This window comes from Drosophila suzukii, chromosome X (genome assembly GCF_043229965.1).
Source record: "Drosophila suzukii chromosome X, CBGP_Dsuzu_IsoJpt1.0, whole genome shotgun sequence".
In the NCBI taxonomy this organism is placed as follows: Eukaryota; Metazoa; Arthropoda; class Insecta; order Diptera; family Drosophilidae; genus Drosophila; species Drosophila suzukii.
This window is the reverse complement of record NC_092084.1, coordinates 4,240,138-4,254,626: the sequence shown is the minus strand read 5'-3', so window position 1 is coordinate 4,254,626 and position 14,489 is coordinate 4,240,138. Positions and strand designations below refer to the sequence as shown.

Genomic DNA, 14,489 nt, shown 5'->3' with positions numbered 1-14,489 from the left:
TGCCTCAAACTGCCACTCACCTAATAATATTTCCTTTTGAAATGATTAAGTTTATAATTCTTCTATTATGACTAATGCTTTTTTATAAGTAGTGCCAGTTACTGGGTCATATCATCATTAAAATATTTTTTATTTAAATAATTAGTTTATCTGAATCGAATATTATAGCCCTAATCCGTTTGATTTCTCTATCAGTAAGTAGTGACAGATACAACATAAAGGCCTTATTACAGTTCAAATGAATTAAGAATTCCACAAATTTCCACTTCAAGATTGAAGGGAAACGCTTTCTATTAAAAATTCCATTCTGTCATTCCTTTTACAGATACCAAAAATATTAATAATAAACTATAAAGTTTTTTAAGTATATTTGCAACTAGGCAGCAGGTTAAAAAACGCATACCTTAAAGTCAGTCAACCTAAAGAAATGTATTGAGCTTTCGATATGTTTTATTCAACTATTACTTCCGTTAACACTGATCTTTCAGAACCCATTAGGCGGAGATTATTGTACGATAATAAGTTTTATTCTGTTTATTAAGCTGTCAAAAAATCAGATTTTAGAATGTTTTCGGCCTGTAAGACAATTAGTTGCCGTCTAATAGGCTTTACGACTTAATCGAACGATTTTGCTTCACATTGTTACCCTCTTCTTTTGCGTATACGTAATATGAGTGCTAGAAATATACCCCAGTGCACCCCAATACACCCTTCCATTCGACAACTGACCATGAATATTTTCGCTTTTGTTTGCCGTCCATATAAACACGTTTTCGATTGTTTCGCCGTTTTCTTTTCTTTCCATTTATTGCTTTTTAACTGGGTTGGATTTAGCATTCCCTGGTTATTTTTCTGGTTAATTTCCACGCCAGCTGAAAAGCGTGCGAACCGATACTTAATATTAATGAGCGAATTATAGATTGGTTTTAGGGGGTTTAGAATTTTCAGACACTGAATCAAACAAATGAAATGCGAATAAATTAGGTTCTCGAAATATATTCAATCTATATGCCACTTGCATTTTAATTATTTGGATTTTTTTCTTTGTTTATTATATGAGAGAGCTTTCAAAGTGGCCTATAATCGCGACGATAATGATAATGATGATGATGATCATGACAATGATGCCGCAGCGCAACTTTCTCAGTATCTTTTTGCCCATTAGCATCACAATTAAATGTTTTCATTAATTTCGTGGCGAAAAACACAGAGCGGTGCGAAACTTAAAAATAATTTATATTATATAAGTGAGAATATCGATTATGAATGAATGCGTATGTGTGTCTATAGATATATATAGAGATACAGTAATTTCCCCGATAGTTCGAACAGATCAGGTCGCTTTCGTTATTCAATTTGTATTAACTTTCCTTCGTTGTTGTTGGCGCTGTTTGGCTGGCGGCTAGAAAAATATATGCACCGCATTTAAATAATAATGAAAACAAAAGTTAAAACAAATAAAACCCACAAAAACCCGCTAGGTTTTATAGAGAGAGGGAGAGAGTGAGATGCTGTCGAACGACGGACTGCAAGAAAATGACATTTTACAGTTGCCTTTTACACTCTCTACACTCACCTGCTCTTCGGGGAGTTCGGATTACCCGGTTCCATTGGTAACGCTCTGTAGAAAACCATGTAATAGACCATATACGGTCTATGGATCCTATAAACTTTTCCTGGACTATAAAGATCTTACATGAAAATAGAAAATAATAAGTCGTGGGATTTATTTTCCAGTTATCAGGCATAATGTTACGCTTTATATCGGGAAAAGATCCGTTGATAGGCTAAGACGTCAGAAATTGATAAATAACTTTTATTATAATTCTTAGAAGCAAATGGCTGGGAGGATAAGATATACATACTCGTTTAACCTTTACTTACAATGACGGTTTAAACTACGCTTTATGAAGGAAAAGAACAAATATTCCAATCCCAAATTTTTTTAATATAGATTCATAAGAATATTTGAACTTTAGGGGGACAACATAAATTCATAAGATAAGTTAAATATAAGACCCGATCCTAACTGCCCCATAAATGAAACATTTCTTTTAAACAAAAATATTTTTGATATTTCATGAACCTTATTAAGTTATAAGCTAACGATAGCTAGTAAATATAGTATGTGAAGAAAGGGATTTAAGTAATTCAAAACTCATGTTATATGGTATTTGGGTAGTGGGCATAGGGCATTCGCAGGTCGACCCAGTGCCAAGTGCCACCCATTTCACCCGAGGGCTCGTAGGTCAAGATGCTTGTCGTCGCCAGCATTGGCTGTTGTATATAAATTTTGACAAAAGAAAGACTTCGGTTTAAACCATTTTTGGCAAGGCGGCGGCCATAAGGTGATGACCACTCGATGCGAAGACATGGCATGGATTAGCCGTAGCTCCCGGTCGTATTCCCATCTCTATCTGATTCTTCTGCTGCCCATCTTGGCGGTTCCCCTGGCGGCGGGTTTCGGCAACGAGTACGTCCACATCAAGGTGCATGTGCCCAAGGAGGAGTCATCAGCGGAGGCGGTGCCCCCGCCGCACAAGGTTATCCACCACTTCCACCACCATCCGCATCCCCACCAGCTGCTCCGGAGCCGCGGTCGAGCCCGTCCCAAGCCCAGTCCGCTGCTGGAGAGCGTGATCCTCTCGGATCTGGACAAGCCGCTGCACATGAGCGAGCATGCGGACTATCTGAACCACGCCAAGGAGCTGGCCGACCATCTGGCGGAGACCTACGCCAAGAAGCCACCACCGCCGCCACCCAAGAAGAAGGTCAACACCTACACCATCATCGAGGAACAGCACCGGCCACATGGCTACGACTACGAGGATCACCAGGAGCACGGCGTGGAGACGTATCGGGTGATTGAGTCGCGGCCCAAGCAGCAGCACCACCATCACCACCACCCCCATTATCAGCATCCGGAGGCGGAGGAGGAGGAGGAGGACGGGGATGTGGGCTATCACTATCCGGGTGGGGCGAAAGCGCATCACTCTCTGGGCATTGGCGCCTATGCCGAGCCCGCTCCCGTGGAGGAGCACCTGGACCAGGAGCCGGACGCGGGCTACAGTTACTCCCCGCCCAATCACTCCTACAGCCCGCCCAGCCTTGCCCATCGCGGCTCCAAGGCCAACCGCGCACCAGCCTACACCCTGGAGGCGCCGCAAGAATCCGCCTACGGATACGATTACTCCGGACCCTCGGCCGGAAGTACCAGCGACTTCCGGCCGTCCGTTCAGGTACCATCCAGCGATCCGTACGGCGAGGAGGAGCCGGCGGACACCTATGGACCACCGAGACGTCGCCGGCCATCCAGCCACGTGGATTGGCCCGAGGCCAAGGGATTCAACAGTGCCGCCGCGGAGACGTATAGCGGCGTCGATAGCTACAATGTGGGGCACGTCCAGGGCTACGGTTCCAGTGGCTACCAGTACAGTGGGCCCTACCTGTAGGTGGACCACGGCAACACCTCGCCTAATCTAAGATCTGAGATCATATTTATTTCTTTTTTTTTCCTAGTTCCGTAAGTTGATTATTTCAGTTTTAAGACCCAAATTATAAGTAAATAAATGTGTATAGGCACTCGAATAAATGGTACTTAACTTATATTATCGGAGGTGGTGTTTTTTCCACCCTCTTAAAGTTAAAATGTTTTAAAAATTAAGGTTTATTCCATGTGAAAACCTTGGAGATATGTATTTTATAATAATACAGCTATATCGCAGTATAACCACTCGCAAATTATCAACTGATAAATATGCAAATCGTATTTGTTTTCTCAAAAGTTGGTGTATAAAAAAGAGACTGTCCAATTAGTACACATAATTTGATCTTGAATTCATTAATAATCAAATTCAACCACATAAAATTGTAATTATCCAATAGAAAAATGCACGTATTAATTTAAGTACTATTTCCAACTTTGAATACTAGTTCACTTAGCAATATGCGTTTTTAAGGCTGAAACCGCTAATAAAACGTGAATTAGACTTAATCAAAAACTTACTTCCTAGATTATACTAAGTAAAATAAACTAAAATAATTTTAATTTATAAGAAATAAAATGTTCTTAGATGACCAAAATTTTATTGAAATCAGACCCATACTTAATAAAAAAAATTCTAATCTTATTCAGTTTTAAAGAACATTTTATTGAGGTGACCAAACTATTGATTCGATTTCTATAGCTAATAAAAAAACTGTATTTGTATTTGGTCAAAGTATTGTTATAATGCTTATGAAAATAGCCTGTAATTGTGTTTATTATTATTATATTATTATATTATTATCCTCCTATTTTTCCCAGTGCTTTCGAAGAAGTCACTTAGACTAATCGAATTTAGATAGTTGCTTGAAAGCCCCATTTAAGGGAAGATCGGATAAGCCCGTTTCGCGTGGAAGGCCTGGGTGCCGAGCAGTCCACGATGAGCGGCCGTTTGGGTCGGGTCCTGGAGTTCCACCTGCGGCTCTACCAGGTGCTCGGCTTCCATGGACTGCCCCTGCCGGGTGACGGGAGTCCGGCGCGCACCAGGCGGCAGCTGATGGCCTGGAGTCTGTTCCTGCTGATCTCGCTGAGCGGCCTGATCATCACCTGCCTGACCAGCGGCGAGGAGTTCCTCTATCGCGGCGACATGTTCGGTTGCGTCAACGATGCTTTAAAGTACGTATTCGCCGAGTTGGCCGTGGCGGCCATTTATCTGGAGACCCTGAGCAGCCAGCGGCACCTGGCCAACTTCTGGTGGCTTCACGCCAAACTGGGGGGCCGGAGAGTGGGTGCGGCCAGCCTGCGGAGCGAGTTCCAGCAGTACCGCCGCTATCTGGTCTCCCTCTACGGGATGATGTGCTCCGAGCTGCTGCTCCACTTGGGATTGTGGCAGGTGCAGCCGCTGACCAATCACATGTTCCTGTTCTGGAGCAGCTACGAGCCGCTCGTCTGCCTCACATACATGCGAAACATTCAGTTTGTGCTGCACCTGGAGCTGCTCCGGGAGCAGCTGACCGCCCTGGAGCGGGAACTGGGTCTGCTGGCGGAGTACTCGCGGTTTGCCAGCGAGACGGGCAGGAGTTTCCCCGGCTTCGAGAGTTTCCTGCGCCGAAGACTGCTGCACAAGCAGCGCCTCTACAGCGATGTGTACGACATGCTCAAGTGTTTCCTTGGCGCCTTCAACTTCTCCATCCTGGCCGTCCTGCTCACCATCAACATCCGCATTGCCGTGGACTGCTACTTCATGTACTACAGCATGTACAACAATGTGGTCAACATAGGTGAGCTGGGAATTCTATAATGTAAAGGTATTACCATACAGTAACCATTATTATTACAGATTACTACTTGATCCTGCCCGCCTTGCTGGAGATTCCCGCCTTCATATACGCCTCGCAGAGCTGCATGGTCGTTGTGCCGAGGATTGCCCACCAGCTGCACAATATTGTCACTGATTCCGGCTGCTGCAGCTGTCCCGATCTTTCTCTGCAGGTGGGTTCTAATGGTAGGGTCCCATTAATTCAGCTAATCTTCACTTGCCCCCTTGGCAGATCCAAAACTTTTCGCTGCAGCTCCTGCATCAGCCGGTGAGAATAGATTGCCTGGGGCTAACCACACTGGATTGCAGTCTTCTCACGCGGGTGGGTTCACGGCAATGTCCTCGAAGGGTCCACGACCTTAACCTCATCCATTGTTCTTGCAGATAGCCTGTTCGGTTGGAACCTACATGATCTACACCATTCAGTTTATACCCAAGTTCAGCAATCAGTATATGTAAAACACCGAAGGATATATATAATAAAGTACTAAGCTAACCACAAAATAGAAACACGTTTGAGTGGGTCCTTGCAACCTGTAGAGATTTACCATCTAGCATGCTCTACAAGTTTCAGCCGCAGCCCAAAATAGATGGAATATAGGGTTTACATATTAAAGCTTTGTTATATTCATAAAATTATACGTAATTACATAAGTGTATTTATTTATATGTATATCTTAAACCAAGGAAAGGGGGCCTGGGTGTCACAAGCGTTCAGTATTCCGTTAAGCGGCTTCATTAATTATTTATTTATTTATTTACAAGGGTTCCTTGGCTGGCGGCTGGACGGGCGCTGGAAAAGGAGGTGGAGGAGGGGTGGCTGGTGTCCACCAAACGTTGTGCCGACGTTGCCCTATGCAGGTTTACATACTGAGATTATACCCTCCATTGCCATCGCATTACTTAGTTTTTGATTCCTTACGAAGTAAGATACACCGAACATAAAACATATATATTAAAGTAAAGGTAAAGTACTAGCTTGTGGCTCAGAATATGTGTCACATATCAGACCCCGGAGACTACAGACTACGGACTAATGCAGGGAATATGGGTGATGCAGCTCGATCTCTACTTGCGATGCTGATCCTAATCGTACTCATGGCTTGATTCCCGCTTGGCAATCAGATTCTCGCGCTCATCGTCGTTGCCCTCGATGATGGTGATGCCGCCCGAGCCGCTGCCGTGGTTCCGGTTCAGCGCCTTCACGCGGTGCACCGTCTCCGTAAGGCCGGATTCGGTGAGCACCTCCACCTCGTCGTCGTCCTCGTCCTCGTCCGGCACGGTGAAGTATGGATGCGACGAGACCGGACGGAACTTGTATCCCGTGAGCACGAAGAACACATAGGTGGCCATCTCGCGGAACATCTCGTCCAGCCAGGCGTACTGGAACACCACGGTCATCTGCAGCAGGTCGACGATGATCCGCGTAAAGTAGATGTAGCACACGATCATGATGTAGAATTGGCGGAAGAGCTTCAGTTTGCGCAGATTGATTGCCGCCTTGCCATCGGTTGCAGAGGCTTCGTGCAGATGTCGGATGGACCAGACGATCGGGAATAGGATGGCGCCGCAGCAGAGCAGGTCCACGAAGAAGAAGATGTTGTGCCAGGTGCGGAACTCGGCGTCGCTCTGGTCCGACTCATCCGTTATGATCTGGGCCACGTTGGCCAGCACCTGCAGGTCAAAGATAAGAATGTTTACAGTTTATATAACACGAAAAAGCACTCCGCTCCGATGGCTTGTTGGCCACATGCTCTCTTTGGTTTTTTGCTTCCACTTATTGAACTTTACTTTAAGTAATATACTTACGAGTCTTTAATGTATGTCACTTAAAAAGTAGGGTACCTACTTCGCTGACAAAGTCTTAGGTCACCGCGACCGTGACAAATTAGTCATACAAATATTGGTCTTTCACTAACAATATTAGTTACTTACTTACTGATAACGAGTAAGAAATCATTTGAGCAAGAATAGTCATTGAAATACAATATATGTCTACATTTACCACTTGTCTAAGCTCTCAGCTGTTTAGGATAATAACTAAAAACCTAAAGTAGCGATCACTAACCTGCAGCGGGATCACAATCATGAAAATCTTCTTGTCCTTGTCCGAGAGAATGTGCTTTATGAAAGTCCAGCCAGTACCAATCAGCACGATGGTGATGAAAAGCACGGCGCCCTTGAGCAGGTGGGCAATGTAGTAGAGGATGGCCCAAGTCTCCACATGTTCGCCCCGCTTTTCGATGAAGTGATAGTTGATCGAGTGGAACATCAGCGAGAGAGACTTGAGAAACACCAGCACGGCCATCAAATAGTGGATTTTATACACAGTGTGCCTGCCGCAAAGAACACAGAATTGTTAACTCCATAGATGCAAGACTATGCTGCTCAAACTCACTTGCTCTTTTTCAAAATAAACACCCAGAAGAGACCGGAGAGGAAGAAAAGCAGACTCATCATGAAGTACAGGGCTGGCAGGGGCATCTCTCCGGCCGACAAGTAGTTGCCATTGTTGTTCTCCTCAATGTCCACCTGAAAGAGCATTTCCCATAAGCATCCACCTTGGTACATCTTCGATGTTACTCACATTGAAGGACATAATCTTGGAGCTGTGATAGTTGGGACAGGCGTGGAAGTACAGGTTGTACAGGCCCTCGTCGCGGGGCGTGGCCACCAGCATGGAGAAGTTGAAGGCGTAGTAGTTCACATTGTTGATGGTCTCCTTGACAAGTGGCATGGTCTCCTTGCACAGGTCCTCCTGCGACTGCTTGAACAAGCCGGGTCCGTATAGATCGTCCGCAGAGTCGTCGTCGTGGGGAAAGGGATTGGCGGGAGCTGCATCCGAATCGGTATCATCATTTTTGTTGTCCACTTGTGTGTCATCTTGAGCCGGAGCAGCTGGTGGTGGTGGGGCTTCCACTTTGGGAGCTTCTGCGGCTGCTGGTTTTGCTGGGGCTTCATCCTGTTTGGTTGGTGCTTCCTCCTTTTTTACGGCTACATCCTCTTGCTCAGCTTCGTTCTTTTCCTTGGAGACGGCTTCCTCTGGCTTTGGGAATGCATCTGGTTGAACAGGCACCTCCTGCTTAGCAGAAGCATTCAGATTGGCAGCCACATCTGGCTTGGGGGCAGCCTCCTCTTTGGGCGCCTCAACTTTTTGGGCAGGGGCATCAACCTTGGCAGCGACCTCTTCCTTGGGCAACTCAATTTTACCCGCCACCGCAGCGGGCGAAGAGGACTTCAGCTCAGCGGGTTCCTGCTCCAAAGGTTCCTCCATGAAGTCATCTGGACCCTCGGCCGAGTAGGGCTGGACATCGCGAGTGGTGCGGAACAAGACCGAATCGCTGATCTTGGCCATGCGCGAGTTCCGCTTGGTCCTGGAGGGGATTTGGTTGTAGATGTGCCTGTTGACCCACTCGGGGGAGCACTTCACGCGAACCCTGCAGCACAAGGAGTATATAGTGAGGTAGGATCTTGGCCAAAACAAAACAAGGTTACATACTTGAGCTCCTTGAGGTCCAGGACGAAGAACAGAATGGGTCCGCTGATCTGCGTCTTGGGCGACTCCTCCAGGATGCACTTGTTCTGGTGCGAGTCCAGGTAGGGATTCAGCTGGTCAATGGTGGTCTTGTCCAGCGACAGGCCCAGCTGCAAGGGAGAACAGAGATGAGAGGAGGAACTGGCGGGCTCATTAAGGAAAACGAACCAAATCCGTGGGCTGCTCCTCGTCGATTGTCAGCTTGCTGAGCTGCACGTCCAGGTGGCCGTTGATGTAGAACCCAAAGGTGCTGAGTGCGATGTACTGGCGCCTGTCATTCTGCGAGTGAACCCGGGATTAGTTAGCCATGAGGCAGTTGCTCCCGCTCCAGGAACAGGTCACTGGATGCCCTTCCCCCACACTTACGCGGACTTCCAGGTGATGCTTGCGCCCGAGAACCGCCAGGGGGGCGGCGAGGAGCGCCGCCAGTGCCGCCAGCACCACTATTGATTTAACATCCCCGCCGGGAGCACGCATTTTTCGAATTTTCCGACTTTTCCGCTGCCCTGTCGGCGACGTCTCGTGGCACTGTGGCCCCTCAATTACGGCGGAGCGGTCCGGCACAGAACTCCGCGCTTGGTGCGATCGAAAAAGCGGCAATCAATTGGCCGCGACCGCCGTCACAGTTGCTATTATTCACACCGCACTTTGATGAAATAAAACCCCAAAGACTTTTCCTTTTTCGCTGGGAAAAAAGGTCGAGATGTGTGCTAGAGGTGGCCAAACATCGATAGCAACATCGATAAGTCATTGCCGATAGAAAATACCAACTGTCCAGAGGCACTGTGTGCTTTAAAAATACCAAAAATAGACCGTAAAGAACACTAGCCAACAAATTTGACTTTTTGTTATTTCCGTTTTTGCTCTTAAAAACCATTACAAACAAAAAATATTATCTTTGTTTTAAATTAAACTTTAAACTTTTGCTTGTTTTATTGTTGAATACTCATATTTCTAAAGACTAGGTGCATTAGCAAAAAAGTTCTGAACAGGACGACCACCTAATAGCCCTCCTCATTCCATGTAGCCCCCCTGGGAGTCGGAGGCGCCCAGGTTCCTCCTCGAGTAGAGTCCCTGCCGCGGCTTGAACTTGCCATCGCCCAGGGTGATCCTGGCCGGCAGCTTCTTGCCCCGGAAGGTGGCTACCTCGAACGAGGGCGGCGGCGACACCTTCTTCTCCGGCTTCTCATCATCCTCCGGCACGGGGATGTGCCACGCCTGCTTCGTGGTGCTGGTGGCGGTCGGCGGAGCTGTCGAGGACGACGAGGATTCCCCCACGGGACGCACCTGGGTTATCTCCAGGGTGTTCTGCTTCTTCTTGTAGTACATCACCTCCATGCCGAGCGTCATCATGGCCAGAATGAGGCCAAACAAGGTGGCTATAAAGACGCCGCCCAAGCTCTCCAGGGTGATGCCCTCCTGGTCCTCCGAGAGCGGGCAGTTGTGCAGGTTCGATTGGTTCCAGAACTTGGCCTTCAGCTCCTCGAAGAACCGGTCCTTCTGCAGCTCCAGGATGGCGTAGCTCAGCTCGTCGCCCAGGTGACTGCCCTGCTGGACGGCCACGGCATACGGCTGCTCCGCGAAGACCTCGCCCACCTCGGTGAGATTGCAGTTCCGGGTGATCTCGTACTTGATCTCCGCCGAGTCGTGGATGAAGGCGTAGTCGGCGTTCTCGTGGGCGTCCACATTGGCGAATCCCTCCCGGGCATCGGCCACCGGCTGGGAGCTGTTGATGGCCAGCAGAATGTGGCCGTACTGCTCCTTGATCGGGTAATCCCAGATGCGGAACTTCTTGAAATCCTTGCTGGCATTCAGCGCCAGCTCCTTCCACATCCGGTACAGTGTGTCCTCGGCGAACTTCATGTTGACGAAGTACTGATGGGTATCCGAGTCCCTGACCACGGTGTAGTTGATCCTGGACTGACGGGCCAGCTGCTCCAGCGACTGGACGGGCGTTTGCATGCGCTCCACGGTGAGAAAGGCGGCCAGATTGGCGGTGAAGGTGGCCAGCATGAGGACGACGAAGAGCCAGTAGGCGGCCACCAGCATCCGGCCGGAAATGGCCTTGGGAGCCTCCCCGCCTCCCTGCGGAGTGAAGGAGGTCAGTGCGAACCAGAAGCTCTCCCGCAGCGTGAACTCCCGACAGGCATACGGATAGGCCTGCCGGTTGTTCCGCGAGCTGTACGGCGAGTACTTGTCCATGAACCAGATCATTATGGCCGTGCCCACCAGGGCGGCCACAATGCTCAGCCAGACCTCCACCCGGAGCACGGTCATGAACTTGAACAGCGAGGTGCGGCGCACCGGCTTCCGGATGGCTATCGAGATGCCCGTCTGCTCGTAGTACGGCGGCAGGAAGTCGATCACCTCCTCCCGCTCCGAGTACATCTTCAGCGCCGCAATTGCGAAGTCCGTCTCACCGCGGATCAGATCCCCCACCACGCCGTCCCACTCCCCCCGCTCGTTCACCTCGCCCATGTGGCCCACCTGGGGGGCCACGATCTCGTACTCGAAGTTCAGCTTCTGCGACAGCCGGATGATGAAGTCGATGCAGTAGCCCTCCCAGATGGGCGAACCACTGCGATCACGCAGCAGTTCGCCGGTGCGCTCGTTCCGGCGCAGATAGCTCCACGGGATGCTCTCGGCTGTGCCGATGCGGAAGAACCGCTTGGCCGGACTGATCGTCTCGTTGAGCAGCCGCATCTCGGCCACCGACGACCAGGCGGCCAGATCCGTCTTGGCCTCGTGCTCGGAGCTGTAGTAGCCGGCGGATATGTTGACCGCAAATGTCAGGCCCGGCACCGGGCTCTGGGAGGGATCCTGGACGCGCGGCGGCGGCGAGGCGTACGTGAGGAAGTTGCTCCAGTGCACCATGTCCAGCCAGTTGTAGTCGTCCTCCAGCGGATCCCCAACCTCCGACGAGGAGGCCGTGGCGTTGCAGTCCCGGTAGATGGCTGCCGGGTACAGGTGACTCACCTGCGCCGCGTTGATCAAGCTGCGCAGCACGTTCAGCAGCATGGCGCGCTGCATCTGGAGGAGATTGGATAAGGGGCGGTTATATTAAAAGTTATAAGATATCAAAGGGTTCAAATTTTTGTCCAAAACACAAGATTCAGATTTTTGTCAAAAATTCTACATTTTTTTTCGGTTTTTCCATCGTAGTTCAGCCAAATCAAGGCGTACAGCTAAAAGACCGACTGTTTTGAGCAGCTTGCTAAATATGCTAACCATCCTCATCACTTTTAGGAAATTTTATTTTTTTTACCAATTTTCTCATTTTTTATAGGGGTTACATCATCTATTTTTGCGAAAAATGGGAAAAATTGAAAATTTCCAGGTTTGAATGCCAATCGATTGGAAATTAAACAACGAGCTCAACGAGATATGACATTCCTCATTCTGGCTTTTATTTTTGTTATGGCAGCCAAAAAACGGAATTTTTATGGCGAAAAAAGGGCTCAAATTGTTGTCCAAAACACGAGATTCAGATTTTTGACAAAAATGCTACATTTTTTTTCGGTTTTTCCATCGTAGTTTAGCCAAATCAAGGCAAACAGCTAAAAGACCGACTGTTTTGAGCATCTTGCTAAATATGCTAACGATCACTATCACTTTTAGGAAAATTTATTTTTTGGCCAATTTTCGCATTTTTGTCAAAAATTCTACATTGTTTTTCGGTTTTTCAATCGTAGTTCAGCCAAATCAGGGCGTACAGCTAAAAGACCGACTGTTTTGAGCAGCTTGCTAAATATGCTAACAATCCTCATCACTTTTAGGAAATTTTAATTTTTGACCAATTTTCTCATTTTTTGTAAGGGGTTACATCATATATTTTTGCGAAAAATGGAAAAAATAAAAAATTTCCAGGTTTGAATGTCAATCGATTGGAAATTTAACAACGAGCTCAACGAGGTAAGACATTCTTCATTCTGACTTTTATTTTTATTATGGCAGCCAAAAAACGGAATTTTTATGGCGAAAAAAAGGGTTTAATTTGCAAATGTAAAATTGCACTATGAGGTTTTGTAAGACATCATATATGTATTAATTTGAAATCTTTGAAAATCCAAAATTTGCATGAATATCAAATGATAAGATTATATATTAATTGTGGTATCTGATCCAATTATATTTTTTTTATCATATCATGTATTACATTTTTCAGGAAGACCTGAAGAAAACTAGAAACTAGATTGGTATGCAAGTATTTGTATACCTACCCTTATCAGAACCTAGATTTTTGAATATAATGCCAAAAATTACAATCCCCTGCTCACCGTGAATCCGCTTCCACAATAAAGATCTGGCATGGGCATCGATCGGCAGATCGCTCGAGGACTCAATGTGAACCGGGTGCAAAGTTCCGCCTGGCGTCTGTATTTGAATACCCGATCCCGGGTGTCCAGGAACACGAAGTGCCACTCCAAAGGACGCTGGAACAGTCCCGCCTTTTGCACCTGCCAATTTCGGAAAAATAAAGACTATAAATATAGAATGGAACGGATAAAATCGATCCATAGTTCAAAAAGATACATATGTATCTTTTAATTGAGTTGGGGACTTGAATATGTATAACAATGTTTTCGGAACCCTTTTTAAGCATTCCGCAAGGCAATAAAAAAAATAGAACATTATGTTAACAAATATACATAATTTAAAATATTATATTTTGATAATTTTAATCTTATTTACGGACTAGCTCACCTTGTCGAAAATTCCGTTCATGGCGGCTGCACGAGCAAATAAAGCAACATAAGTGGGCGGCGGACGCAGCGAGCGGATGCGGTCGAGGAAATTCTGGCCAGGATCGGTCTGGCTGGCGTCCAGGATGATCGTGCGGAAGGGATAGCCGATTAGCATCTGCTGCATGGCCTCGCCGGCGTCGCGGGCATTCATAAAGACCATGGCCACGTTGTTGGCCCGCTTCTGGCGCATAAAGTCACCGAACATGTCCAGAAAGGGGCGCATTATCCGCTCCAGACGCACATAGCCAATGCCCAGGGATCGGACTAGGTTGTAACCTTCCTCCCAGTGGCGGTAGGTGAGGTCAATCACGGCGCTAGCGCCGACAGTGGACAAAATTTCACAGACTATATAACAAGTTGGGGAGTTAAATACAAAGGAATGTAGGTATTATGCCATTTTTTTAAAATAAAATACTTAAGAATACAAATAAACATTATTATCTCTCCCATACAACTTACACCTCTCCATGTCCAGACCATCTTCGGAGCGGGTCAGCGTCAAGGAGGTATCGGCCACTTTAACATCCAGACGCAGGGCGTCCAGTTCCTTGAGAACCACCAACATATCCGCATCGAAATCAGCCCGCTGGACAGGCTCTACCCAAAAGGCTATTAGGAGTAATCAGAAATTTAACTCCCGATCGAGAAGAATTTCCAAGAACACCCACTAATCTTCAGATCCTCCGAGTTGGCCAAGTAAAATGTAAAAAGAAGTACCATTACCAGTAGCAGCTCCATGGCCAACCGATTACTCAGACTTCTCGCCGGGATTTAAGTCCTGGCGGTGTCGCCAATCGGACCAGTGCCTCAATTGCCGTCCAATTATGCCAATTATTACTCGCGTGCGGTGCCCATCATTGGACAATATGCATATTTTAGCAGCTGGAATGACAGCCAGAGTTCGAT

The 14,489-nt window shown here is 47.3% G+C and overlaps 4 protein-coding genes across 5 annotated transcripts; 2 read left to right on the top strand and 2 right to left on the bottom strand.

Moving 5' to 3' along the window:
• The first annotated feature begins 1,151 nt into the window (after positions 1-1,151).
• Positions 1,152-5,813, top strand: Gr8a (Gustatory receptor 8a). Its single transcript, XM_017081763.4, has 5 exons — positions 1,152-1,214; positions 4,307-5,265; positions 5,325-5,476; positions 5,536-5,625; positions 5,688-5,813. The coding sequence occupies exons 2-5, from the start codon at positions 4,425-4,427 to the stop codon at positions 5,760-5,762; spliced, it is 1,158 nt and encodes a 385-aa protein (XP_016937252.2). The 5' UTR covers positions 1,152-1,214; positions 4,307-4,424; the 3' UTR covers positions 5,763-5,813.
• LOC108015095 (uncharacterized) lies at positions 2,222-3,611 on the top strand. The gene has a single exon (XM_017081337.4). The coding sequence runs from the start codon at positions 2,352-2,354 to the stop codon at positions 3,450-3,452; it is 1,101 nt and encodes a 366-aa protein (XP_016936826.1). The 5' UTR covers positions 2,222-2,351; the 3' UTR covers positions 3,453-3,611.
• An 88-nt stretch (positions 5,814-5,901) lies between the features above and the next one.
• On the bottom strand, positions 5,902-9,560 carry LOC108015351 (protein GPR107). The gene is made up of 7 exons (XM_070997450.1): positions 9,205-9,560; positions 9,007-9,117; positions 8,803-8,948; positions 7,891-8,740; positions 7,702-7,835; positions 7,378-7,639; positions 5,902-6,983 (listed from the first exon to the last, which is right to left on the bottom strand). The coding sequence occupies exons 1-7, from the start codon at positions 9,313-9,315 to the stop codon at positions 6,390-6,392; spliced, it is 2,208 nt and encodes a 735-aa protein (XP_070853551.1). The 5' UTR covers positions 9,316-9,560; the 3' UTR covers positions 5,902-6,389.
• Positions 9,561-9,730: 170 nt separating this feature from the next.
• On the bottom strand, positions 9,731-14,399 carry Ir8a (Ionotropic receptor 8a). Of its 2 annotated transcripts, none has more exons than XM_017081671.4 (5): positions 14,252-14,399; positions 14,043-14,192; positions 13,543-13,928; positions 13,116-13,295; positions 9,731-11,868 (listed from the first exon to the last, which is right to left on the bottom strand). In XM_017081671.4, exons 1-5 carry the CDS (start codon positions 14,319-14,321, stop codon positions 9,853-9,855), a joined length of 2,802 nt encoding a protein of 933 aa, XP_016937160.2. In that variant the 5' UTR covers positions 14,322-14,399; the 3' UTR covers positions 9,731-9,852. The 2 variants fall into 2 exon arrangements, with proteins under 2 accessions (XP_016937160.2, XP_070853550.1); XM_070997449.1 differs by having other exon boundaries at positions 14,307-14,324.
• Positions 14,400-14,489: the final 90 nt, after the last annotated feature.

Excerpts from the sequence above, each read along its gene's own strand:
- Ir8a (XM_017081671.4), bottom strand. The coding sequence starts at position 14,321 with ATGGAGCTGCTACTGGTAATGGTACTTCTTTTTACATTTTACTTGGCC. Across the intron at positions 13,929-14,042 it reads TGGTCTGGACATGGAGAGGT|TCTGTGAAATTTTGTCCACT; the intron begins GTAAGTTGTATG and ends CTTGTTATATAG. Across the intron at positions 11,869-13,115 it reads ATTGTGGAAGCGGATTCACG|ATGCAGCGCGCCATGCTGCT; the intron begins GTGAGCAGGGGA and ends AATCTCCTCCAG.
- LOC108015351 (XM_070997450.1), bottom strand. The coding sequence starts at position 9,315 with ATGCGTGCTCCCGGCGGGGATGTTAAATCAATAGTGGTGCTGGCGGCA. Across the intron at positions 8,949-9,006 it reads AGGAGCAGCCCACGGATTTG|CTGGGCCTGTCGCTGGACAA; the intron begins GTTCGTTTTCCT and ends TCTCCCTTGCAG. Across the intron at positions 7,836-7,890 it reads CCAAGATTATGTCCTTCAAT|GTGGACATTGAGGAGAACAA; the intron begins GTGAGTAACATC and ends ATGCTCTTTCAG.
- Gr8a (XM_017081763.4), top strand. The coding sequence starts at position 4,425 with ATGAGCGGCCGTTTGGGTCGGGTCCTGGAGTTCCACCTGCGGCTCTAC. Across the intron at positions 5,477-5,535 it reads GTCCCGATCTTTCTCTGCAG|ATCCAAAACTTTTCGCTGCA; the intron begins GTGGGTTCTAAT and ends CCCCCTTGGCAG. Across the intron at positions 5,626-5,687 it reads ATTGCAGTCTTCTCACGCGG|ATAGCCTGTTCGGTTGGAAC; the intron begins GTGGGTTCACGG and ends TTGTTCTTGCAG.
- LOC108015095 (XM_017081337.4), top strand. The coding sequence starts at position 2,352 with ATGACCACTCGATGCGAAGACATGGCATGGATTAGCCGTAGCTCCCGG.